This window comes from Rhododendron vialii, chromosome 4a (assembly GCF_030253575.1).
Source record: "Rhododendron vialii isolate Sample 1 chromosome 4a, ASM3025357v1".
Classification (NCBI taxonomy): domain Eukaryota; kingdom Viridiplantae; phylum Streptophyta; class Magnoliopsida; order Ericales; family Ericaceae; genus Rhododendron; species Rhododendron vialii.
In genome coordinates this window covers 4,469,441-4,497,161 of record NC_080560.1, presented here as the reverse complement: position 1 = coordinate 4,497,161, position 27,721 = coordinate 4,469,441, and the positions used below count along the sequence as shown (strand labels likewise).

The 27,721-nt window shown below is 38.5% G+C and overlaps 3 protein-coding genes across 5 annotated transcripts in view; 1 reads left to right on the top strand and 2 right to left on the bottom strand.

Moving 5' to 3' along the window:
- Positions 1–27,721, bottom strand: part of LOC131323429 (acetyl-CoA acetyltransferase 2-like) — a 74,135-nt gene that overhangs the window by 10,294 nt on the left and 36,120 nt on the right. Inside the window, exon 1 of one of the 2 annotated variants that reach the window (XM_058355216.1) lies at positions 12,226–12,229. The exons of the other annotated variant lie outside the window; for it this stretch is intronic. The gene's annotated coding sequence lies outside the window, so the exon portion shown is untranslated. Of the gene's footprint in view, positions 1–12,225; positions 12,230–27,721 lie in introns of those variants that run through there. 2 annotated transcript variants of the gene reach the window in all.
- LOC131323430 (nudix hydrolase 2-like) lies at positions 13,533–21,022 on the top strand. Of its 2 annotated transcripts, XM_058355218.1 has the most exons (10): positions 13,533–13,792; positions 13,949–13,989; positions 16,770–16,999; positions 18,224–18,289; positions 18,626–18,763; positions 19,707–19,784; positions 19,882–19,932; positions 20,057–20,091; positions 20,199–20,307; positions 20,501–21,022. In XM_058355218.1, the coding sequence occupies exons 1-10, from the start codon at positions 13,737–13,739 to the stop codon at positions 20,723–20,725; spliced, it is 1,029 nt and encodes a 342-aa protein (XP_058211201.1). In that variant the 5' UTR covers positions 13,533–13,736; the 3' UTR covers positions 20,726–21,022. The 2 variants fall into 2 exon arrangements, with proteins under 2 accessions (XP_058211201.1, XP_058211202.1); XM_058355219.1 differs by lacking the exon at positions 13,533–13,792 and having other exon boundaries at positions 13,870–14,023.
- Positions 21,629–23,912, bottom strand: LOC131323434 (nuclear transcription factor Y subunit B-3-like). Its single transcript, XM_058355229.1, has one exon. It carries the CDS (start codon positions 23,154–23,156, stop codon positions 22,548–22,550), a length of 609 nt encoding a protein of 202 aa, XP_058211212.1. The 5' UTR covers positions 23,157–23,912; the 3' UTR covers positions 21,629–22,547.

The window sequence follows — 27,721 nt, the reverse complement described above, 5'->3', positions numbered from 1 at the left end:
GTTTATAAGTTTTATAAGTTTCACCGATTTCATGTCACGTCCAGATTTTTAAAACAATCAAAGCATGTCACATCTATGCTTAATGATTATTGAAGTCACGCAATGTACATATGTATATCCGGTCGTTAATTTTAAAATTTCATAGTTAATTGAGACGTGCGTAACATGGCCCGTACACTTAATTATCAGAAACAACAAGGAGAGTAGAAAAGGTTTAGGGCGCAAATTACTACGACCTCCCCTAAAGTTATAACAACTACACTGCACCCCAAGGTTTTTGAATAATTACTTTGACCTCCCTTGATTGGGCCACAAAACTTTATCTCTGTTAACATAATACCAAAAACTACCTAAATACCCACAGATATTTTTTCACAACTTGCTGAAAACAAAAAAGAGAAGTATTCCCTTTTTTCTAAAAAAATATGGATCATAGTTGAAAAAAAATTAGATAGAACGTACGACACTAAGGTAAAAAAAGAAAGTTGTTTCAAACTTTTTTCGTCTTTAGCAAACTTCTTTTTTTTTTGGGTTTGGTCATAATTATCTACTATAATAGACTACTTTCGTCGGGATGAGTGTTTAATCTAAACAATACATGGGAATCTAAAAACCTTTGGGAAAGACAAAAAAAACAACATAATTTAGGAAGAATGGGGCCAAAATATTCAAGGTTTTACAACAAACATGATTTCTATCAGTGGAGGTTTACAACAAAATGAGTGAAATGAAATTGAGATGCAAGAGAGGTACAAGATCATAGGGACAAAAAATGTTTGTACGTATATGCTGTTGACATACGTGCCAAAATTTTGGTCTGTTGAGTTGATATTAAAGAGGAGGTGAACGGGTAATATGGAAAGTGGACATCTTTTAATGACATCCTTAACTTGGGAGTTGGCCGTTGGGATTTGACGGAGCTCTAACGGAGTGGGTCAATGCGATACACGAGAATGAACTCAGTGGAGGTTATTGTAGTGAGTCGAAAACCTTGGAGTGCAGCATAAATGTCATAAACCTCAGGGGAGGCAGGTAATTGTAGTGCACCCAAAAGTTTTTACTACAATATACTTCCATTTTTGTATACATAATACATTCTCCATTATAAACATATATAACTGTATATTTATATGCCCAAAATAGCCTTCACCTACCTCTGGTCCCAACAACAGCCCCCAAATCAACTCTCTTTGAAGTGCTTTTCTGATTCATAGCAGATCGGTGGGGGGTCTTAATAAGCCGCTGAAGTTGCCTTCTTTGACATTGTCCCTACCTTGAGTTCTCGCAAGTCGCCTCACAATAATTATAATAACCATAGGTCAAATATGTGATTTACTGGGGAAAGGGAATTTGAGAAAAAAAGTAGTAAGAGAAAATATATGAAAACAAGCTGAAAATTTTGGCCAGGGGATCATGCATGAATATTAGGGGTAGGCATCGTGTCGTATCGTGTCATCTAACTCATCTCGTATTCGTGTTAGAATTCTCTCAACTTTAGCCTGATCTGTTTAACTTTTCGTGTTATCGTGTCGTGTCATATTCGTGGTCCATGTCAAAAATAGCCGACCATAACCCGCTAACTTCGTGTCCGGTTCGTGTCTTGTTATCGTGTCCTTTCATAAATTTCCACCTCGCATAGTGTCGTGTCGTGCCATCTCATATTCGTGTCAAAAAAATTTCGACTCTAACCCAACCTATTTAGCTTTTCCTGTTATCGTGTTGTGTCGTACTCGTATTTTGTGTCAGAAATAGCTAACTCTAACCCGCTAACTTCATGTCGGGTTCGTGTCGAGCTTTTGTGTCGTATTGAAAATTTCCACCCCTAATGAATATGCTTAGCTAAGAGGATGAAGATACACCAAATAGGAGTTCCAAACTTATTCCGCTGAATTAAATCGGCTTCGAATACTTTCGCGAACATACGTACGATTAAGAAAACGATAGCAAATTCAGATTCTCAGAAGCGTATTGGTATAAGCTAGCGTCACAAATTATGGAGTATTGCCACAGGTACCGACCTGTACCGTAGGGAAATCATAGGGACGGCCGCGCCGAGCTGTCTCCGGCCACCGGAAGGTCGATCCAAGCCGTCCAAAAATTCTATAAAAAAAACCCGAGGGGGCTCACGTGATATTCAATGGCATCCGACGCGTGTAGAGTGCTCGATCCAAACACTCCATTTCGTATATATATGCACACATACATATATATACGAAAATGAAGTGTTTGGATCGAGCACCCTACACGCGTCGGATGTCATTGAATCTCGCAAAGGCCCACTCATTTTTTTTTTTTTAAATTTTTGGATGGCTCGGATCGGCCATCCGGTAGTCGGAGACGATTCGGCGCGGCCGTCCCTACGATTTTCCTACGGTACAGGTCGGTACCTGTAGGATTTTCGTACAATATATGGAAGAATCAGTCGATGAGGTGCATCGAAAAAGTATATTTTCCAGTTTATCTTGTTTAGCAGCAAAATAAGTTTATAGTGAAATGTACTTATGAAGAACGTTTGGATGTATGAGTTTTCGGGTATAACCTGCGCCGATGAACAATACGTTTGCCATCACTGGAGTGCTGTGGTTGCTGAATGCGACCCCAGATTTAGTAGGGTACTGCCTAGACATGTTCAAGTGGTTGCCATTTGCAGTATATTGGCTACCGAGCTGCTCTTTCTGACCGAAAGAAATATCCTTTTCTTTTCTTTTTTTTGGAGTTTTGAGCAACGGAAAACAATAAATAACGGAAGAGCATGTTTAAGCGTGGAAGCTTGGCTCTTGTAACATTTTTTTTTGGTAATTACTTGGTTCATGTAACTTTTATTTATTTTTGGATAAGTTTGGTTCGTCTAACTTACTAAAGCAGAAATGGAAAATTGAGTTCAGGGGGGCATGGTTTTATCAATTTGCATTTGAAACAGTAAAAGGAAAATGATCTCGTCTTTGTAGGAAATACTAACGAATCGATCTTGACAAAAAATTAACTGGATAGAAATAATACCTCGAGCACCTGACTCGGAGTTTCAAGTCTCTCGACTCAAGGTGTTCCACAAACTCTTCCATCCGATGGATTCCGTACAGCATGGATATGGTGTATCTTCTGGCTTGAGATTCAACAAGCTGATACCATTCGCATAATAAAACTAGGACTGCGTTTGGATCATTAGTTTGTGGAGGGATTCATTAATAAGTCCATCCACAAATCTGTTTCCAAATGCAAGGTAAAGTGAATCGACATTTCAATGCATAGATGGACTATTTGAAAGGAGGAGCTAAGTTAGCCAACACCAAACTTCCCCATGAGATTAGCATGAGGAGTTCCCGAAATAATGCTGTTTCAAATTGTTTTCCACCATTTTCGTCTATAAACTCATAATTACGGTCACATATTGTCATGCCCTCTAATTGATGTGATTTTGCATAGAAATTTTCACGTCAAGCATGATGGAGCATTTAATTGGAGATCAAACATGTTCCATAGCTTGATAGTAGTACAACTTATAGGGACCATGACCTAAAAGACATAGCTTTGTTTTCTCAGAAAACTATTGGCTTCAATTCCCTCTATTCCCATTTGTTTCCCATTCCATCGCGCTTCTTTGCATACAAGAACATATGTGTGCAGCCATGTGCGACACGGGGTTGCGAGTGAGGGTGGTGGATAGCTTTATTAGCTTGCTACACATTGTGTTGTCCTAGCTCCTTTTCTAACCTCTCTATTAGGCCTAAAAAGACTTCCAAGAAGGTAAAAATGCTTTTCTTTTTGATAAGCCAGTAGAAGGCAAAGTTGGCTTCCAGCTTCCACGAGTTTGCTTCTTTGCTTCTTCCGAGTAGCCTTTTCATAAATTTCTAGGCTGTTCACTTGTTCAGGAATCAGGATGGTTTGCTCTACCATCACCTCGTTTGCCCCATGGGGGCGGGGCGTGCATCAGACTCATTGTAAATCGTTCGTTTCTTGGTTAATGTACTCTTGCATCACCTATAAAGAACTTAAGATTGTGGGAAGATTGGTGATCAAACAAAGAAAATGTCCCATTCCTAAAGAGATGTTTTTAAAGTACGGAATCGAAAGTTCCATACCTCACGAATTGCAGTGCCGTTGGTCTGGTTTCTGATGCAACAAAATATCCAAGAGAAAACTGCGAAGATCTTTTTTTTTTTTTTGAACAACGAATAAATTTCATTAATCTTGAAATTGTTACAAGACTAATAGGAGTAAGGAAACAACTTCATGTGCAGAAGAATAATCGGTCAAATCCTAGACCCAATCCTACGATTGGCAAGAAACCAATCCAGGACACCCAAATGGGACAAGCCCAAACACTCTATATGGGTCTAAAAACCCAAATTAATACAAATATAGCACAAAAGAGGTCTAAAATGTCTAAATCGTACAATAACGCTCAACAGTGGGCCAAGCCCAGTCCAAATGGAACCAAACCTGGCCCAAACCCAAAATCTAACCCTAGCCCTAACCAAAAGACAGCCACCACACACCCCTGCCCCAGAAGATCTCTTATTCTGGGGGTACAAGATATCGGAAAATTGTGATCAGTAAAAACCGTCTGAAAATGTTGCAAAAACAGTAGTATGAACTGAACTAGATGTGAATTGTAGTCTTTTAGCAAGAGACTTAACACACTGATGCAGAATGGTAACAACTTATTATTTAAGAAATAGATATCTAGTTTTATTATTTTGGTAATAAATTATTTTTGAATATTTTGCTTTAAGTGCCATTTGTTTTTGCAAGTTTTCTTTTATTCTCTAGTATTTAGATTTGAGAATATTTCAAATCTTTTGGTAATTGATTCTCTAGTATTCAGCTTCTTGTTTTGCCAATTCATTTTCGGTCTAGTTTTCTAGTATAAAATAAGTTTTAGGGTGATATTAAAATATAGTTGTTATTGAATTAAAGAAAAATTGAAAGTTTTCTAATTATTATGTGTTCGAAGAGGAAGTACCTCTAGTTCATATATATTTGTGAGTTTATGTTTCAAAGGGAGAATCTTTAACATAAGTAAATTCGTGATCTCTTCTTGCAACTAATTTCGTAAAAAGAGACTGCGTTACATCACACACACTCAAACCCACTTCACATTCTAGAAATCTTGGTGGAATCTATTGGTGTTCTTCACTTCATTTTCTTCATACAACATCCTGAAACTCCCGTAACGGAAAATCTGACCAGAATGTTGGAAAAATATAACTTAACGCTAACATAAAAGCAGGGCGTGACAAGACACATCTTTCGCTGGGGGGTAATTTATTGGAGTCTAAATTGCAAGGCTGCTAATGTGAACAAAGCGAACTGCTCTAGAAACCCTGCAGAACAAAGCGATGTCCTTAATTGTTGTTTGGAAGAGCATCAAAATGTTTGCTAGATATCATCAAGATTAGTAACTGATACACGATAGACGCACAGTTGAACAACTTACGATACATTGCCGGGCTTATCTCCTAATATTAGCTTAAGCTTACGTAACATAATATTGGAGCTCAAGTTGGGAGACAACATGGGTTCAATTCTCTTTGTTTGCATTCGTCCCCGGTTTGCTTCTGCTTCTCCCCTTTGTATTCTCCTTTCTCTATCTTAGAAAACAAAGGACCAACGCTCACTCCTTACTCGGCAGTTTCTTCGTATATTCCAATCCAATCAGCAGTCAGAGCACGAAGAGTTTCGCTTCTCTGAAGCTTCTCTGAAACTACTCTGAAATCAGCAGTCAGAGCACGAAGAGTTTCGCTTCTCTGAAACTACTCTGCAATCAGCTTTGAATTTCCTGGAATAAAGGTGCATACTTGAGTGGAACAACAGAAACTACAAACAAGAACTCCAGTTTTTTCATCAAATGCAACCACACAAGCGAAAATGGTAGGCGTGCGTTTCTCACGTGTGTATTACTGACGTTAATCGACGTCAAATTTTTTTTTTTTTTTGAGGCCAGGTCTTTGTACTTCCACGACGACTTTCTTGCCATTGTGCAAGATAGCCCGATGCACCTAAATGGAAAGCTCCTCCAAAGTTGATCACAGAAACAACAAAAATAGACAGAGTGAATGGGGTAATACGGATAACGTTAGTCTAGGCTAACTGCTATTAGCGCTCAAGCGCTTATAAGCCTGAAACTGTATGAACTAGTAAAGATACACTTCGCCCCAGAGGACTTGAATGGAAAACCCATATTTCTATTTAGTTCTCGAATGGAAAATATTTGTACAAAATCAGTTGAAGCAACCAATACTGCTGTACCGTATACCATCAACTCTCTCATACTTTTAGATGACCGTCTGTTGTTCTACAAAAAATTTCAAGTCATTCGTAGCTTTCGTTTGTTCGTTTGATTTGTATTAAGTTGACATGTGCATATGTGTATTGCATCGTTCCTAGTTATTTTTCCTTTTTCACTAATATTTTTTTAACTCTCTCGTTTTTGGTTCTTGATTGGCAGACCAACCAAATCAACCTAACCGTAGCATGCATGGTTTGAGTCACTTGTATATTGCCAGTTAGGCCAATATTAGGTACTGATTGGCACAAAATCGACATATAAAGTTCGGGATCGATAAATTAGTTGGCAGCTCAATACAGTGGCTTGCACCTTATATCGCTTCCTTCGTGCTTCACCAAAATATTAAAAAGACAGTAGTGTCTGACATTCCTTCGTCTGGTAAAAGTTGAGAGCCGCTAATGGTACAGCAAAAGCTGTACAGCAGTGGATTACAGATAGTTTTTGCATCCGTCTCGGGTCCCGCAAAGATGATCGGAGTCGCTCATTTTGTTCAAAACATATTATTTACGGTCCCTGTAAAAAATTATATCAATCCGATATCGGCTAAATTCTAAAGCAAAGTTGGATATTCGTAAACGCCTTTACCGATATCGGATTAAGATGACTTTTTACAAGGCCCGTAAACAATATGTTTTGAACAAAATGAACTGCTCCGATCATTTTTGCGGGACACGAGACGGACACAAAATCCATCTTTACATGGCGGCTGTACAGCTTTTGCTGTACCTCAATCTTTACTTTTTCTTCGCTCAACGTTGTGGTTTTTTGGGAGGAAATTTGGGCAGAGGACTCGGAAACGCCCATTGTGGTCATAGATGGGTCAAATTTTCAAATGCAATCACCCCAAAACCCTTGACAGAGCAAAACCTAATTACCCAATGAAAAGGTCCGTATACTTGGGAATGTGCTGGAAGGTTCCAAAACAAAACTGAGTCTGAGTTTGAAGTTTGACTTATTCTCTCTTTTGGGTCCCATTAGAATAGTAGATAGTGGTATTTTCTATTGTCCGCCTGTATGGATGACTGTAGAAGAACCCTTGTTGTAATAACGTAAATACTACTTTCACTGTTAAAAGTGTAAAAAAAAGAAGAAGTGATGTTTAAGTGATACTTTTATGTTCTTATTATCATCACTACTTTCAAAAATTTACGGTTTCTTTTTAGGAAATTGATTTTGGCACTCCATTTTTAATGTGAAGTTACTAATAATTTCATGAACGAAATGGAGCGCCATCAGTAAAAGGTGGAGCGCGAAAATCAAAATCCTTCTTTTTATTTTTAGATTGAGATTTACTGTATTGCTTGGGTGCTCATTGTAACGACCCGGATTTTCATCCCTATTTTTTAAAATAATAATAATAGCATTAATATTATTAGATCTTAATTATTATTTTTACATATTACATATTATATATATATATATATATATATACACAAATTATCAAGTGAGGGATCCCTCACTTTGTTAAAATGCGGGACTTTCATTTCCCGATCAAATTTTGAAAATCCGAACCGTTCAATGTGTGCATCTCCCTTCCTTTCTAGCCATCTCTATCTCTTCCCCTCTTACTTCCACCCTACTCCACCCTCATTCAACCTTATTTCTTCCTTACTTGTTCCCTACACCAAGCCAAACCATTCCTCTTATATATATATCCTCTTCCTTGCCCCCTGCACTTCCACCTCCCGCACCCTCCTATAAATACCATTCTCTCACCACCGAATTTCAGAACAAAAACATACCACCTCCCACATTTCTTCCCCCAATTGGAGAGTCTTGGAGAAAGAGAGAGAGACCGAGAGAGTAAAAGTGAGAGAAAGAGAAAGGTTAGCTACATACCCTACACTGTTAGTCACATATATAATCACCATCCAAATATTCTACACTATTAGTATTCTTTTTAATTTTGAGTTCTAGGAAAGGGAAAAGTAGGATTTCGGTCGAATCAAGGCCAAAAGAAGACGTACCGTTCGCAACCCGACCCAACGCCGTTAGAATCAACCCACTACTGCCTAGAAGCAAGGTAGAAATTAAACTTCCTATCTACTTACCTAAATATAACATAGAATATGTATATATTATTTGTTGGGAAAAGAAAATTAGAGTTTTAGTTATAAAATCACATGTTGGAATTGTTAAGTATTATGACTTTGAAAAGATGAAAATATGAGAAGTTATCAATACAGAAAATTGTTCCTGGAAATTTGTTAGTTAAATTAAAGTAAAGCCGTTGACATTAGATAGTTGGAATTAGAATCAGATTGACTCGCATGCATGATTTAGTTGAAAAGTTGATACCATTATTGTATTTGTTCAATTGATGGCATGACTGGAGAGGTTATAATTTATTTGGTAAAGTTGCAACATTAGATTCTCCAATATTGTTGAACATAGAAATGCATGGAATTAGGACGTATTGTATTGTTATCGCATGATATATATTTTCTTTTTTCTTTTTTTTGGTAAATGCGAGGAAATGATGCATGTTTATGAGACACGAGAAACGAGAAATGAAATACGAAAGGAAATGAGAAAATGAAATGTGAAAATGGTTGATGATTGTGTGAGAATGAGAATGTAGTAGATCCATTGAAGATGGTCAGCGGAATCATGGCTCGGGTGTGCGTATGTGAGCATGGGAGCCCGGTATGTCCTGAAAGAATAGTCAGCAGAACTAGTGCCGTGTGTATTGAGAAATGTGAAATGATTAAAGACTGAGAGCCCAATAGGTCCTGAAAGAGACGGTTAGCGGAATCGGTGCTTTTGAGTGGCAAAATCTGAATTTACCATGGGAGCCCGATAGGTCCTGAAAGATGATCAGCGGAACCAGTATTCGAGGAAATAAGATGGAAAATGGAATCGATACTTGAAAAATAATGACACGAACTACGATACGCTACGATGACAATGACACTGATGACACGTTAACACTTTGTAGATTGATTTGATTATGTGTGATGAAATGTTAAACTTTTGTATTTTTCATTTACAAAATTATACTCTATGATATTTTTGCTAGTGTAAGGGACATAAGAATATGAGTTAGTTACTGAGCTTATTTGTTCACGGTGTTACTTTTGTGATTCTGGCATAATATGCCAGGCCTAGGTGACGAACAGAGAGAATTTTATGTGGAGCAGGTTGTTGCAGAGGAAGACGGACGCCCTGAAAGGTAGAATTTACCAGAGTACCCTTTTTTTTATTAGAATAAATATAATTCGATTCAAGATTTATTTGTTTTTTTGTAAGACTAAATTATGATTTTATTTAAATTAATGTTCCAAAAACTCGGGGCGTTATACTCGTAAAAGCATGTGAGGTGTCTCCTGGGCCAAGCTCTAGGAGCTGAGTAGAAACATCTACCTTCAATGGTTCTAGATGCTAGGTATTTTGAATAGAGCGCCTTCCTTGTGTCTAATTTTTTAAATCCAAAATATATCCTACCAACTGCAACCAGTAACGAAGAAGAAAATGTTGAAAAATAATTTTACCTTGCTTGACTATTTCCTAGACATGAGTTTAAATTACTCTAGCTTGGACCGGTCGTTACTTTCAACATGTTCGAGTCATGTCGTGCCTAATTTTATGTCTGTATTTTATAATCGTGCTTTGTTGTGCTCGTGTTGATCGCCTGTCGTGAGCTTCAACAATTGTACTGTCGGGTTTACAGACATATAGTACGACTCATGAGGAGGTTGTGCGAGCCAGGATCAAAGCTGGCTTCGTTCTTAACCCATGGAAGTATTCCAGGTGACAGATGACCAGCTCAGATGGGTGATTAACCCTTGGGGGAATAATAGCTCGAAATGACTGCTAATAGAGCTCTCGTCCAGTTCCTCCCCTCTAGTCCAGTTCAATTTGGGCTATTGTGGGATCTTCCCGGGCCCTTAAAGATGATCAAAACGTTTCACTTTTTAGAAATTGTTAAGAACATTGGTCACGTCAAAAATTATGTTAATTAGATACCGTTTGATAGAATTTTTAAATGCATTAAGCTTCAGATAAATTTGTTAAATGCGTTGCAATCTAGTGTTGTAGTACAATTTTTTTTACAATATTAATGAATTTCGATGCTATGTCCAATTTATCCGATCAACGTAATTTTTGAATCATCATTTTGAACCCGGAAAGGACCCACAAACCGATGGGCCAAACAGAACCGTACTACAGAGGAGGAAGACTAAGGTTCTTATTTTTTTAAGCAGAAATCCTATTGGTACCGACGGGTACCATAGGGAAAATGTACCGACGGCCGCCGGACGGCCGTCTCCGGCCACCGGACGGCCGATCCGAGCCGTCCAAAAATTTTAAAAAATAAAATCGAGTGGGCCTGCGCGAGAATCAATGGCATCCGAGGTGTGTAGGGTACTTGATCCGAGCACCCATTTTTCGTGTATATTTGTATATACGTGTATATACACGAAAAAAGGGTGCTCGGATCAAGTACTCTACACACCTCGGATGCCATTGATTCCCGCGTAGGCCCACTCGGTTTTATTTTTTAAAATTTTTGGACGGCTCGGATCGGCCGTCCGGTGGCCGGAGACGGCCGTCCGGTGGCCGTCGGTACATTTTCCCTATGGTACCGTCGGTACCAATAGCACTACTCTTTTTTAAGTATTTATTTTTTGTTTTATGAAACAAGTTATTCTCTCGCAATATGTCACATTTAATGTAGAAAATAAACACTTATTTGTGTTAGTAGAACACACGTCCAAAAAGAATGCTACTAATTGGTTTATATATTAAATCAATGATCTGGTATGAAAGCATAGTGTGTAAGAAATCAATGGCCCTCGTTAATGCGACGGCTTAGTTTTCATCTCTCGCTGTTAATGTAACGCGTAACAACTTCCTATCTCTTTCACATTATCTCTCTTTCATTAATGGTGGTGGATGAAACTTAGGTTTAAGAAGAGGAATTGATCCTCTCTCAAGTTCGTTCGGCCATAACCGTCAATTAAGTTGGGCATTTAATAGTTTAAAGTCTTGAGAGAGAAATTGTTTATCACAAGAGCTTCCGTTCTTTCTATTAGATTGTTAACTACGAACTCATCTAAAAACTTAAATTGTTAGAGAGAGGAATAACTTTATTATGTATACTTTCAACATGCCCTCTCATGTATAGCCAGGCTCTCCTTCATAAGTGGGCTAACACGTGTCAATATTTTAATATTAGATACGCGGTGAGATTCAAACACATGATCTATTGTCTGCTCTGATATCATATTAGATTGTTAACTACCAACTCATCCAAAAGCTTAAGCTGTTAGAGAGAGGGGTAACTTTATTACGTATACTTTCAACACTTTCAACCGATCTCATAATTTCTCTGCAATGGATCTAGATAGAAATCTTATACGTGTATATTTTCAACAGTATGTTTCATCGGTGAAAAACATGATAGGTCAATATCCTAATTAAATTTTACTCCTATTTATTATGTGATTCATAATGCTTGTCTTACACAATGATGTCTTAGGGGGTATTCGGACAAATAAGCCAAAGTGGCTTATTTTTTGTCCTTATTCAAATTTTTTTCGTATCACTTGGCTTATTCTCATTTTTTTGGGGATTATTGCATTTTTATGACGAAAGGAATCTAAAAAGTATAAAATTTTGATCGAAATCCAATATTTTTTGAATAAAGACGAAAAACATGGCTTATTGGCTTATTTTTGTTTTTATGTGGGTTTGTTTGGCTTATTTTTGGCGGGAAAGCCAATGGCTTTTTTAGCCGAACAAGCCCTTATTTGGATGGTGTTTTGAAAATTTTTGAGTTTGGTTTTTAGGTAATAAGTAGAAAGACAAATTAAGGTAATAATTAGAAGTAGAGGTAATAAGTAGAGGGAGAAATGAGAATAATAATTAGAAAGAGGAGAGATAAATAATTGAAAAATGAGAATAATGATTAGAAAGAGGATAGATAAATAATTGAAAATCAATCATTCTACTTCCACACTCACTTACACACCCATTTATACATCCACACACACAATAGAGGTGGAGCCCGCACACACTACACATCCAGTGTATGTGGGCCTCACATCTATTATGAGTATAAGTGTGTATATGGGTGTGTATATAGGTGTGGAGTTAAAATTTTTAATTAAAAATATGAGTAATTAGTACTTTTTAAGTTCTTTTTTAAAAAAAAAAAAAATCCCATCCAAACAAGCTATGAATCACGCTGGGATAAAGACGAGCCAGATTCCCGGGACACGGACCCAAGACCAGGCAAAGCGACAAAAGTGAAAAGCAACGAAAATCAAAGAAACCCCCGGGAGGATGCACCGCACCGGCTGTTGCCTGTTGCCTGTGGCCGTCCCCTTTCCCTCTGCATTTTTTTTTTCTTCTTTATTTATTTATATATTTCATTTGTTTTTAAAAAAGGGGCTCCTACCGCCCTGCTTTATATTAAAAGGGGAAAATTGCCCGCAGAAGTTGCGCGTCCCCTTCCCATGAGCATCGTTCGCTGCATCACGTGTGAGTGCTCATTGGAGTACCCGTCTCGTGATGCTTTTGACGTCATATACTTTGTGATGAAATTCACACAAATGTATATCGGAAAAAACTTTACAAAATACGTGACTCCTGAAACTAAGACTGCTAAACGAATCAAACTTGAGTTTAGCTTGATTTTAGCTCGTTCAAACAAAGTGCAAGCCAAGCACAATAACGTTTTATTGTTTGTTTATAAATTCAATCCGCCCCGGGGATATGGGTGTTTGGCTTGATAGATTTGTAAAAAAAAAAATCATTTCGTAGATATTAGAAACACTTTGAGAAATCAATAACCATCTCAAATATGTGAGATCTTCTCTTACTTCTCATCACCAATCATCAATACATTCAATATTTTTTCCTTAGGTGTATGACTTTTTTCCCCAACCATCGCATTTTAGAACTCACGAGCTTAAATTCATGTTTGATAACTCAAAATTTCACAAGTTTAGGGGTAGTTTTTTAAAAGTGCTAACATTATTGGAAGTGCTAATAGCTTTGTTAGTTTTTTGTGAAGGAAAAAAATCTCATTAGGTGGTTAAAAAAGCACTTTAAATACTAATTTTTAGCTAATTAGAAAAATTAGCTTGTAAACTTATACTTGAAAGCTCGAGATTGACTTCTATACATTACAGGTCAAGCCGAACTTATCACAATTAAAAAACTTCAAAATGTGAGCCAATTTTAACAATTTTTAATCTTTAAAATTCTTTTAGCTTACAACGAAGAGTTGAACAAAACCTAAGCAATACTTCGTTTGCCCTGCTACCTGAAACAAGACGCGCCGGAGCGATTAAAAATTGCCCCCGTCGCTTTCCGAGAAAAAGCCACCTTCTTCCTTATCACCTCCGCCTCAACCTCCGCTGCACGCCGCATTAGGAAACCCCCTGCCCCCGCCCCCCTTTTCTTCGAAACTGGCTCTCTCCAATGCTTTCAACTTTCAATGGTCGAAGTCACAAACCACTCGTCGTTCAAAGTCCTGAATCGCCAGCTAACGCGGTACGTAGAATACACTGTTAAACAGGTGCTGACTGCTTAGTGTATTTATAGCAGAATAGAATGTCATAACTGGAAAGGGTTTAGATGTTATAGAGAGGGGGTTTTCATGAACCGGCTCGTAATTAGATTTCTGTACCCATATATGCTTTTCAACAGAAGTTCAAGTTCCAGCCTTGTTGTTCCAAAGCTTGGTCTAGGTAACGCTCTCCCCGTGGCTTGGTATTCCAAAAGGTACTTTTTTTATTTTATAATTAGGTGTCCGGACTAGCAGCTTATGCATACACCGACTAATCCGGGGAAAATACACCCACCATTGACTAGCGGGTCTCACTTGAAACCGGACTCCGAAAGAGTTAAAGCACCTACCGGACTCCAAAAGAGTTAATAACACCTAGAAAGGTTTCGAACATGAATCGGAGCAAACGATTGAGTCCCGGTCCTTTACACTAGGCAACCCTGGGGTTTCCGAAAAACACACATGAAAGGAGAACAGACATGAAAAGACATACCATTTCCTTCTCATCCACATGAATAGAAAACAGAAATGAAAAGACATACCTTTCCTTCTCATCTACAGTATGTTTCTCTCATTTGTGGTTTGGTATTCATTCGTTGCTTTTGTTAATTTGTGTAGAAACTTTATATCCATCTAAAAATTAATTGGCAATGAGTGGAGAGGTCCCAAATGTTATTAAGTGATCATCCATTCTACTCTCAAGTAATGTAAGACTCTATTTCCTTAACAATTTGTTGGCAGGAATAAATCTACAACCACCTATTTTCACACACACACACACACTACTTGCACGCCCAATCTCACAAGTATGGGGCGCCACACACTGGTAGTTGTGGGCTCACACATGCTGCACCATCCGGGTGTGTGAGACCCCACTCTTGTGTGAATGTGTGTTAGTTCGTGTGTGTGGTTGTAGAATGGTTGTTTCTGGCTGAGATAGTTGAGTCAATTGATTAGGACTATTTTATTACTTTCTTTTAGGGATTGTATGTTTCGTCTCACTGCAAACATACTCCTTGTCATCTGGTTTTTGTCACCTTGTGGTTGTAAATTACAACCCAACCTGCCCATATCTATCCCAACCGCATCATCCCGCCCAAACCCAACTCAACCCGCCAATTTGCCACCTCTAGTTGTAATTGATGGAAAATGATTTGGATACAAGAACGGAAACAGAACCGTGTGTGGGTCCCATGGCTCCAAATACATGTGTCCATGGATTTGCTCCAATGGATTTCCTATTCTGAGTAACTTAGATAAAGAAAAAACGAAATGCTACAGGATCTTTATCACGATTTATCTCATTGCCTAGTTGGATGCTCGTGGTTAAATCTGTTAACGTAGTGTGTGAAATGAAGAAGTTAAAAATTGATCGATAGGGATAAGTCAAGAAACTCTCCTTGTGCAATGAAGAAAATGCATAACATTTCTCATTTCTTATTCCCTTTCACACATGACATTATTGTTTGTAAAAACTGGTTTTGAAACATGTTGTGCTTGCTTTATAAGATATATTATTATGTCCTTATTTATTTCCATCTACTTAAGTAGCATTGGTTGATTTTATTTTTTGTTACTTTCTGAAGTGCCAAAAAAATTGGTTGATTTCTTTATGGGTTAGTGTAGCTTCGATTGTGAATTGCCTGTAAAATATTTGGCTGTCTGAGTTAAAACATGTTTTTTTATTTCACAAGTCAAAATGTTTTTTCCCCAACCAATTATGGTTTGCACATTTGTTCTTCATCTTTAAGTCAGAGAGGGCTGAGCATGGCCAATTAACTGTTCTTGAAAAAGTCTGCGTTAGGTTTTTTCTTTTGATAATTAAAATCTGGGGTAGGTTGTTTAATCAACAAATGACCATAGTTGTCAAATCGTGAATCGAATCGAGAATCGAAATGGTCATTTTTCGAATCGTGAATCGAATCGAATCGTGAATCGCTCTGATTCAGTCATGACTTCTATAATGCATAGAAACCTATGCTTATTGATTAGGGTAACAACAATATATACTACAAATGAAAGATTTAGACCTAAATCAATAAATACTTTCTTCTAAATGATGATTTGATAATAACGTGGAATATTAGGTAAGTTGCTTCTATTGCAACTACCAAGAGATGATGATTCGTAAAGCCTACTTATGGTTCTTTTTGTACGAAAGAGTTATAAGTACAAAACAAACCCTTATAAGGTCTATTCAATTTATCTTCCTCATTTTCAATTCACTCTTGTAATAAATCTCTTTTTCTTATTATCTATTCATATAGCATAGACAATAGATGACATATAACAATACTAGACCTTAAAAAATATTTGAACCCTTTTCAAACAACAAAAGAAGCAAAACAAGAGAAAAATGAATTTCGGAAATTTTAAGTGAATCGAATGATTCACTGATTCACTTACGATTCTCAACTATTTCCGATTCGGCCGCCTATTCGTATTGATTACCCACCGAATCGTATCGAATCGTATGATACGAATCGTAAATCACCGATTCACTTACAATTCTCAGCTATTTCCGATTCGGCAGCCTATTCGTATCGATTACCCACCGAATCGTATCGAATTGTACGATACGAATCATAAATCGTACGATTCTGACAACTATGCAAATGACCAATTCAAATAGGAAAATAGAAGCAATTTGCATCATTTGATTGCAATGGCATATTACAATAATGCTCAGTCTTACTTAGCTGAGTCGCTCCTAATTAGTAAACTGTGGGAAAACCAATCTCCAATATCTCTGTCTCTACCATGTTTTTTTGACTAGTGATTTACCTTTGTAAGTACTTGGAAATAAGGTTTTCATTTCATATTTTTGGAGAGTTTAGCTTTTGAAGTAATTAGCAATAAGGTTTTCAACTTTGTACTTTGTGGTACGATTCATCATTCATCTTTGTAAGTATGTGGTCACTAAGGTTTGATGGTAATGAAATTGTCTTTCTTTTCGTTCAGGTATTGTTCAAGCTGTGAATCCATTCCTTTTCAGATTCATGCCTGTCACAAAAAATACATCATGGGCCGGAGAGCAAGCGGTCCCAGCTGAAGCAAGAGTTCCCAAGATTGACTTACTTGATGCATCTGAAGATGCTTATGGAGGAGTCATTGTAGACATGAAAGAACCAATGAATTCTGATCTATTTGCATCTGCACTTAGGGCTTCAACAACGAAATGGAGGGAGCAGGTATTTTTCTTCTTAATCTCGTGCTTCGGTTTCTTTGGGCAGTGTAATGTCCTTTTCATTGATTGAAGAATGGGGAATTGCTCAATAGTATGGTCGGATTGCATAATGCAAAGATTTGGTAATAAGAGACCATTATCATGGGTGTAAGTCAACTGGTTTTGACCTCTGATACTGATTGTTGCTATCTCAATATCAATATACTCCCTCCATCCTATGTTATTTATCATGTGTGGGACATCAAGGGGGCATGAGCTTAACGCTCTCAAACTCGAAGTAAGAGGTATTGATTTCTAGTATCACTCCTTTGACAATTTTCAAAAGGATTTTGAAGGGATAGTTTTGGCAAACTTTTGAGTTTGACATGTTGACTTCTTGAAGCGTTTTGGGACATTCCAGATTGAAAATATGGACAAACAAAATGGAACTGAGTCTGAGTAACATATTTCCAATCCATATAAGTTACTATCTCACTGGTTCAACTTTTGTACTCAACCGGATGGCCTGAAAGGCAACTCCGGGGCGGTTGAACTCAAAAGATGAACTTTCAGTAACAGGAGAGGGTAGAACGGGCTAAACCAATCCATCATGAATTGTCTTTTTGAGTTGTCAAGTCATGAAATCACCGGCACCAAAGGAAGAAAAAAAGCCATAGCTATTGGAGGACCTAGCAAGCCCTCTCGAGTCCCACCCTGGAAAGACAGAAAGGGAGAACCGGGGAGGTGTCTGTCCTCTATTTAAGATATTTGTGAAGGAATGCCCGACTCTTAGTCAAATGGGAGCGACACATTATGTATCTGGATCAACGTACTCTATTGAAGCAACTGGATCATTGGCTAAGGGTGCTTGGTAGCACGGCTCAGCTTAGCCGGCAAACCAACTCTTAAAGATGACCCATGTTGACAATGTTTTTGTTAGTCGGTACTTAATTTCTTGGCAATATGTGCTCTAGTTCCCTATGAAAAGAATTGTAGATGGGTTTCAACATGTTCATTGTGCCGCCAGCTGCTGTTTTCTAAGATTTTTTTAACTCCAAAAGGGAACTATATCAAATTTCTGCAGTTGTTTTGACACTTCTGCATAAATCATTTCATGTTGAGCATCGTTTCTTCATGGACGGGGGGCATTGCTTCTCCATATATGTACCCAAGCTGCTTAGCTAACAAACCAGTTGATCTTTTCCTTTCACCTTTAAGTAAATATTCATCAGTTTGTGTTATTTTTCAGGGAAAGAAGGGCATTTGGATTAAGTTGCCTATTGAGCTTGTAAATCTTGTTGAGGTCGCAGTTAAGGTAAAAAAGCAATTTCAATCAGAATTTTGTTACTTTGGTGGTGCCTACATAGAAACTAGGATAGGACCAACAATAAGTGTAGAGTTAGAAACAGGTAATTACGTTGGAAAGTGTAACAATGACTTGCAATGGAAATAGGCTTTCTGCATGTGGGGTAGTAGTAAATCGGACTTCCTGTGACTTCGCAGCTGCGAGAGCCTTGTGCATTGCATTGCCCTTCTGCAGAAATGCCATGCACAGTGATGCAACCATATTTCTCTGCTTATCTTGATGATGCCTTCTATTTAACTATGCTTGCAGTTTCCTGTTTTATGATTTTCTTATGCTAATTGACAGGAAGGATTTAGATATCATCATGCTGAACCATCATACTTGATGCTTGTGAAGTGGATTCCCATAACTGCCAACACACTTCCTGCAAATGCTTCTCATCGAGTGGGCATTGGTGCTTTTGTCACAAATAGCAAAGGGGAGGTACTTCTTCTGAAGTTGTCTTGCACTATTTTATTTATGCCAAGAGAAGTTAAGAAGTTATGCATTGAATTGTTTGTTCCCTATATATGCCACCTTCGGTTCTCCATTTGGTAAAACTCAGGTCATAGTCTACTGTACTCTTTTTTTGGAAGACTGAGAGTGAGTTTCTATTCATAAGTGGCCGCTACAGATAAGTTTCTATACATAAGTGGCCACTACAGATGGTCATCTTTCTCCAATTTTGCATGCTATTTTAGACAGTTGGTGTTAGACGGTCTTCCCCGCTTGGATGACTTCATTTTCCCGCTTGATGTTAGACAGTCTTACCTGTCTAGTATATTTCTCATATATTGGTATAAGCAACTGACGCTAACTTTTCTAAAAGCATGTTTTAGAGTTAAGAATGACTTTCAGAAAATCCTTATCCCTGAATAATAATTCTGAGGCGATTGCGAATTAGTAGGGGTTGGCATCCCCAAGTTGAAGCAGTTAGGGCCCCTCCCAAGTTGGAATCTGAAATCTGCCTATGGGTATGCCACACATGTCTTAGTGTACATCTCAACAGTGTTAAGTAGTGCGGAGCCTGACAGGTACTGTTCACTTACCACACGGTAATGGAGGCAACTATGTGTATTGCTGCGTGGGGCAACTCCGATGGCACAGCTCATGTTATTCTTCAGAACGAAATTGGCCAAGTGACTGTGGAAATACCCCTAGTTGGGTGATCCATGTAACCCTCGTGTTTCTTGTGTTAATTGTTTTTCATTTTTTAATTTTTCTACATTTGTATTCTCATTGATCCTAGTTAGGTTCCACATATCCCTATCGAGTAGTTTTTTAGTATGTGTACCTTCAATGTTCATCCGAATACTTATTTCAATTTGAGTGACTTTGATGCATTGGCTAGCTTGTTTTGTCTTCTAAAGCCTGTCATTTGTTTTAGGTTCTGGTAGTCCAGGAAAATAGCGGCAAATTCAAAGGCACAGGTGTGTGGAAGTTTCCTACGGGTGTTGTTGACGAGGTACGGGCTGACTTCAGTGTTGATGGCATTATTGGAACTTGGAAGTTGAAACTAATACTGTTCGTATCATTTTCGCCACAAATAAATTTTTTCTCAGGGTGAAGACATTTGTACAGCTGCAATGAGAGAAGTGCGAGAAGAGACGGGAGTAAGTGATTATCAAGAAGTTTTAAATTTAACATAAAGAGTATGACTGTATCCATACACATATATATGCATGTAGGTTGTCAATAGCCACTGTTTATCTAAAGACTGGTTGATTTTTGCTTCAGATTGAGACAGAATTCTTGGAAGTTCTTGCATTCAGGTAAGAAGTTATCAACCATTTTAGAGAAATGGTGTTTGGAAAAGATTCTTATATTCTCATTCTTAATTACAGGACATTCTCAAACTCTCTCACTTGATTAATTGCAGGCAAAGCCACAACTCGTTCTTTGGCAAGTCCGATTTATTCTTTGCTTGCATGTTGAAACCATCCTCTTTCGATATCCGGAAACAGGACTCGGAGATTGCCGCAGCGAAAGTAATTTCCTTGACCAAAGAACTTTATTTATATGTGGTGTTGTGCTTTAGACAAGATAGCATTCATTTCTTTGGATATCAAACCAAACCTCCTATGATCGATAGACTCATCTGTTCTTATCAATATAAACTACACTTCTGATATTCTTTCTACGACACTAATCCGGTTTTCTGTTTCTCTCTCCGCCTTTCAGTGGATGCCCCTTGAAGAATATGCAGCCCAGCCTTTCATTCAGAAACATGAACAATTCAATTACATTGCTAAGGTATGCTTGGAGAAGAAGAAGGGCAACTACGCTGGATTTTCTGCTGTTCCTACTACTACTGGCTTTTCCCGTAAACAGAACTATTTATACTTCAACAAGAAGGATCTTAGTGGTACCAATATTTGCGAGAACTCTCACACCGGTAAACTCTGATCGCCATAAAAAATTAATGAAGCGCAGGTCAATTTTTCATTTTTTGGTTCTTGTAGATCGATTTTACGGCAACCAGAGGAGGATGTGGAATTACGGACTCTGTATAATAAAGATAGAAACTAGAATCAGTTACCTTTTCATTCCTGTTCACAAATCCTTGCAGAAATTTTAGATCATTGAGCTGCAGAGTTCCCAACCATCTTCTCTTAGCTCTGCCTCCTTGTTCTTTAGCTATTGATCTTTCAGATGTACGAACATGATAGTATACAAGACAACCTCTTTGTTTCACCACGTATTCATTTGTGTGCTTTGGAAATATGCATTCTGCAGTTATATTGACATGAAAAATAGAAATGTGATATTGAAGGAAGATGGAGTAGCAGCATCATTTTACGAATTTCTCAATCGCGGATAAACATCTTAAAAAACAACAAAAGGAAAAAATGAATTGCAAAAGGAGTTAAAAGTGCAAGTTTGAGGTTTGTGGTATATGCAGTTTCCCTAGGATAGTTTCTATTTACCGTCATACACTATCTTGTTACTAACACAATTTTAAAACGTAACTTTGGACACAATTCCATTCAGAGCCGTCTGATGCACTTTTTCCCACCTGCATTTTAAGTTTGTGTTCTAGACTTTTTGCTAACAAAAACCTCGCGAGAAAAGCTAATACGAACCATTGCTAAATTGAAACCCAATTTCCATATAATACAAGCTACTTTCGTAACTAAACTAACACCACAAAATCTTGTAATTAAACTACCTTTTCGCGAATAAACTTTCAATGTATGGTTATTTTGTTGGTCAAAAGTTAGATGAGACTTGAAATGGAAATTGGACAAGCAGTGGATTCATTTCCAAATTAGGTGGGAAGTACAAGAAGTAAAGAGGAAAAAAAAAACATGAAAAATGGTTATCCTTTGCCACTAAATGAACATCTATAATAATACAAACACCAACTTTTTACAACACAGATGTGCCAAACCTTGTCAGTTCAACTCTTTCCCAGTTTACATAATCACATGAAGGCTAACAACAAGAAAGATCTATAAAGAAGAAAATCAATGAAAAAGGCTCCCCTTTCTCCTTTGGAATCGGAAGTCCTGTAGTGCTCTTTGCAAGGCACATCCAAACCGTCTATGAGTGTTTTCAACGGCTTCGCCTCCACCCTACACGATCTTCTTCATCATCTTTCATTCACAATTACAAAAAATGTCTTATCTACAAAACACCATCCCAACAATTACATTTTCCTCTATGCATTATCACCCTCTGTCCACAATTACACATATAACCCTTCCAATTCACAAAAAAATTAAGCCTAAACAATTTGACTACACTTATCTGAACTTCAAATGTCAGTGACAAGTCTTCAACAAAGTTCCAGTCATCGGCAGATTCGTATCGGGTTTTCGAATCTCTGCTATCGAAGTTTACCCATAAAACCGGTCAATGGGATGCCAAATTGACCGATACAAGACTGATTGTATCACCAACACAGTCACGTTAACCAATTCCTGAACCGATTTGCAACCCTAATTGTTAAAACGGTACGAAAACCAATCAGAAAATGCTACAAGCATCAACACAAGTGTGTACAGACTCAGACAAGATGCGTTCAGAACCATCGGATGCATGTGACCCCCTAAGATAGGTGTGAGATGTACACATGTCAAACAGTTTTAGATACATCTTCGTTCAATCTATGAACTCCCGTCTATATCCGTAGCATTTTTGAGACCCTATTTACCCACATGAACTTAGAGTGAACTTAACCCCCCACTCGATCAAAAAACAAACACTAAACCACACATCATAGGACCTACCTTGGCCTCATATTGGATCCTCCACCACCCACGTTATTACCCTTTCCACCGCCGCCGTCACCTATCCCCATCGGATAACCCGAACCGTACACCTGTCCCTGATGCTGCTGCCCCATCATCACCATCCCTCCACCCTGCATCCCTCCATACACCATTCCCCCATTAAACCCCCCACCTCCACCTCCACTCCCACCACCACCATCCCTTTCCCCCTGCCGCCCACCACCGCCACCGCCACCGCCACCGCCAACAGCCGTCCTCTCCCCCTCCATCTCCCTATACTTCCCCAAGTAAACCTTGAGCGGCTCCACGTACTCCTCAAACCCTAACGTCGTCATGGCCCACAATAAATCGTCACCGTTGATCGTCTTCCGCTTCTCACGCTGGCACTTATCCGAGGCCTCCCCCGTTACAAAGCTTATGAACTCCGACACACACTCCTGGACCGTCTCCTTGGCGTCCTTGGATATCTTCGCGTTGGCCGGCAGCGCCTTCTTCATTATCCGGCTCACGTTCGCGATCGGCAGGAACCTGTCCTGCTCCCGCTGCGATAGGTCGCCGCCGCCGGCGTTGTGGCCGCCCGACTCGTTGTCCGAATCCGCCATTTGCACTGTTAAACCAATCAGTAGTCGAGCTGCGCTAAGCTGACCCAGACACCGAGTAAAAACAGATAGTAGTACAAGAGGACTAGATCAAATTTGATGTGAGATATCACCAAGCACACCGAGTAAAAACAGATAGTAGTACAAGAGGACTAGATCAAATTTGATGTGAGATATCACCAAGCACAGAGAGTAATAATTGACGAGAAAACTTATCGAGGACTGTGTGCAGAGGGAGCGGTTGGTTTTAGAGACCCAATGCGAACACGGTCAATGTTTTTGATGCGGCTAGAAGAAAAGAAAAAATTCTTGATTGGGACTAGAGACTCGGTTTGGAAAAGGCGGAGGAATTTCACTGGACCGATCATCCACACCGGCGATTTGGACTTTCAGGGGCGGTAATTTTGGCGGGAACGTTGAGATTTTTTGTAGCCGAATTGAGGTTTCTTGGTTCACTGCGCTAATTGAGAAAACCGACAATTCACGGCCGGATTGATTGTCAGAAATTAATTGCGATGCGCATAAGTTGACCTGGTAGGCGAAATCAGCAATTCGGAGTTCCTAGAGATTGTTAATTGAGAATTTCGGCGGGAAAGCAAGGAAACTTTCAGTGAAAACTGGGGGAAAATTTGGGGCTTCTCCTGCAATTAATTTTGGAATTGCCAGAGCGAGGAAAATTGGTGGGGAGACGAGGAAATTTTCCGGCGGAATTCGGAGGAGAGAGAGAGGGAGGGAGGGAGGGAGAGTGGGAATGCAGGATCCGTTGGATCGATACTCTAATATCGAATCCGGTGTGACACGTGGAGATTTAGTAGCCGTTTAATTTGGCGATAAGCATGGTTGCGTGGCATTGGCTGGGACGTCGGATGAAGATGTGGGGTCGCAGGATGTTGATGGTTCGAGAGGCCGGCACGTGGTGGGGAAGGATTTTTATTGGGTGCCTAGTGCTGCACACAGTAGTTTTTCTTCTGCCGGCTGGTGCCTCCACCACCGAAAGTTAAAAAAATGTTTTTGAAAATTATTATTGAAATAGAAAAATGGGAAATGGATTTCCTAAATCCTAAGTCACTATGATTGGAGCAGGATCCTCTCCGTCCGTTTAAAGAACTGAACGGTGGTCAATATCGGATCCTTCCTGTGTCCGATTTGATGACCAAGACCATTGATAGTTTGGACTTCGTCAAGAACATTAGACACGACAAAAATTATGTTAATTGAATATCATTTAATGTTATTTCGAAACACATTTATCTTGTTGAAAATGATCAATTTTTATCCAGTGTTGTAATAATTTTTAAATCTATTTTTCTTTAGATAAATGTTTTTGGAAACTATATTAAACGATGTCAGATTAACATGAATTTTAGCGTGTTTAATGTTCGCTGTGAGGTCTAAAATATAGACGGTCCTGATCATTAAAAAAACGGAAAGGGCCCAAAAAGGGTCTGGATAGGATTATCCAGCCCCTTTAAGGGTAAGGAACTGGAGGGTCCTGTTCCAAATGCATTTTAAATTATACTATTTGAGACAAAAGTATACTATAAATATTGTTTCTCATGATAAATTTGTTGCATCATTTTAATGTTGCCAATAACTGCATTTATAAACTATATTTTGAATATAATTTTATGTGACATCAACGCGTTTGTTGAATGGATGTCACATATTAAAACTCTTATTACGGATTAAAAAAAAAACCCTCTAAAGTGTACTGATGACATAAGATGGTATCTAAACATGATCATCAACGCTGATAGAAAATGATCATCAACTGTTTGGTTTGAATTTTGAGGGAAATTTTTTGAGTAATAAATAGAGAGAGATAAATAAAGAAAATTTATTGAAAACCATGTCCAAAAATTTTGAGATCCCAAAACGAACAAGGCTCACTTCAGGCATTAGTATAGTTAAAAGTATTGTAATATTTTGAAATACAAAATTTGTTACTATGATGAATTTTAGTATTCTAATATTTGTTGATAAATCTATGTGCAGCAATCAATTATGAAAGCAGTTGACATTTGGAAGTGGATAGGTCAGGTCAATACTCAAGAGGGAAGACCCACAACCCACTCCCACATTCAGAACTGCGAAGACCCACACCCCACTCCCACATTCAGAACTGCCAAAAGGACATGGAATGGAAGTAAAAAGAAACCCTTTAGAATTTTCCTCCTAAAGCTCATAAAGCCACCTTAGGAAGGATACTTTTCCTCCACCTTAGGAAGGATACTTTTCCTATCCAGAGGGGAAAGGCCAATAGCCAATACCAAATTCTCCTGTATACCACTACCCTTTCCCTAGACTCTAGATATATACCCCCAATCACACCCCTCACAATTGCATGGGCATCACATATATAATTGTGGGACTCACACCCACATAAGTGAGTGGACAAAGGGATCTAGTAGGCCGGACTGCCCTACAGAACTATAGGGCCTGTAGGGCAGCTGATCTGGCCGTCCGTTTTGACAATGTACAGCTCGGATCAATAGGTTCGGATTAACTCTGAGCTGTCGGCGTAAAAATTGACGGCCAAATCGGCCACCCTTCAGCCCAGTAGTGAGGGTTGCACTACAAGATTTTCAAATTATATGTGAAAGGAGTATGGTTGGTGGGTGTGATATGTATCACTACTCCTGTCCTAATTATTTTGTCTTTTGTTTACATTCACAACAAAATAGTTTTTCATGTGATAATCCTTTATGTGATTTATGATGTTCATCACGGACTCATTAGACGATATGAGTTGTCCATTTTATAGACTTCAATGTGTAAACATCCAGGTAAAAAATTACATATATTAATCGAACAACAATGAAGATTTTAATCAAATTGCATATTTTAACAATATCATATACATATGGTTCGTTCAAATAGATACCGCTGTTTATATACAGATGAGTTATACAGTATGTACTATCAAATGAATGGTTTGAATTATGAAATTGAATTATGATGGGTACCATTTAACGTCATGCGAAATATCATCACACCGTAGAATTTTAATTCCACATTCACACTTTGTTTCTAAAAGAGATAGAGTCAAATTAAGATAGAAAGCAAAAGAGACTAATGAGAGGGACTGACCCTTAAAAAGTCATTTTGAAATCAACTTTGCTGCCAGTTTACAATCGGCCATTACCTACCTAGCATGCAAATTTATAAGTTGCAACTTGGGACGAAAATGTACTCCTATTGGCTTCCAAGTTCTTAAATTAAAAGGGACAGGGATCTTGAACTATCTCTCAATTCTCAAATGCTTAAGCTGACTCAACATGTCCTTCCAAAAAAACTAAGAAAAAGGCTGACTGCAAAATCCAACACCTATTTTACTAGTTGCTCCTTGTTGCACTGACAAAATCTAAAAGGATTCGATCCGATTTAGTAGCGTTAACTTTTTGGATTTTGCGTATATGGCCGGTCACAACCCGATATACAATATCGCAACACATCGTAAAAAGGATTGGAAAATTCTGTAGTGCAAAGTCCTGCAAGGCATCCTGTAGGGCGCATACGGGTCATCGATCTTGACAATGAATAAGTTGGATATAATCCAAGATTCTAAAAATCCTACCCGTCTCTTGTTTGGATGAAAATCCGAGCCGTCCGTTGCCGAGATGGACGGCCAGATTGGTCGCACTACACGTATAGTGCGGGGAGATGCAATACAGTACCCCGGGTCCTCATAAAAAACCCTCAGTAGTCTATCGAAGACAAGCTGTGGCGGTCTCAGCAGTTCAATTGCGTTATGAACAGATAAACAAGCCACTAGGTGTACCTGTGTTGAAGGATTAACAAGGAGTAGTAGGATTTTCTGCTGATGTAGAACATATTTTGCTGATGCAGAACAAGGAGGAGCAGGATTTTTAAAACAAATTGCAGTGGCAAAGAACAGATCAAGTTGTTTGACTGGGTGGAAGAACATAATTTTGGGCAACCTCAGATTTTGCTCCGAATTTGGTAGGCATAAATATCATGGATCACAATATCATGGACAACCTCAGATTTTGCTCAGACGGCAAGCGTTGAACTCTTTTCCTAAATTGAATTACATGTACGATAGTTATGAGGTTTATTTTGATTCAAGATAGTGGTATCTCAATTGGCTAAATGAGGTGAGCCTGAGGGCATTCCCCATCAGTGAAGATCAAGCACTTTGGCTTCAGGATACTCAATTTTTTTGTTTTTCGGATTTGACCATCAGGGATGTGCAGACTAGTTTACGTGCACCTCAACTATTCACCTCTCTGGTCCGGTTAAAGGTAAGTCATCCATGCAGGGACTAGCAGATTCACAAGAGATTTTTCTCGTGCGGCCTGACCCCAATAGGTTGCCAAGTTTGTAACTCAAGATGTGTGAATTTGTAACTCAAGATGCTATACATCTTTTGCGTCTCTCTGGCACTTTGATTGACAATTAAACTCAAGAAATATGTTCAGCACTGTTATAAAACTATGTTCGTTTTAGAATTTTGGATTTTGAGATTCTCTTTTTATGCACGATTTTCAATAAATTTTCTTTCAATTATTACTCTCATTTCACTATCTATTTCTTCCTCATCATTA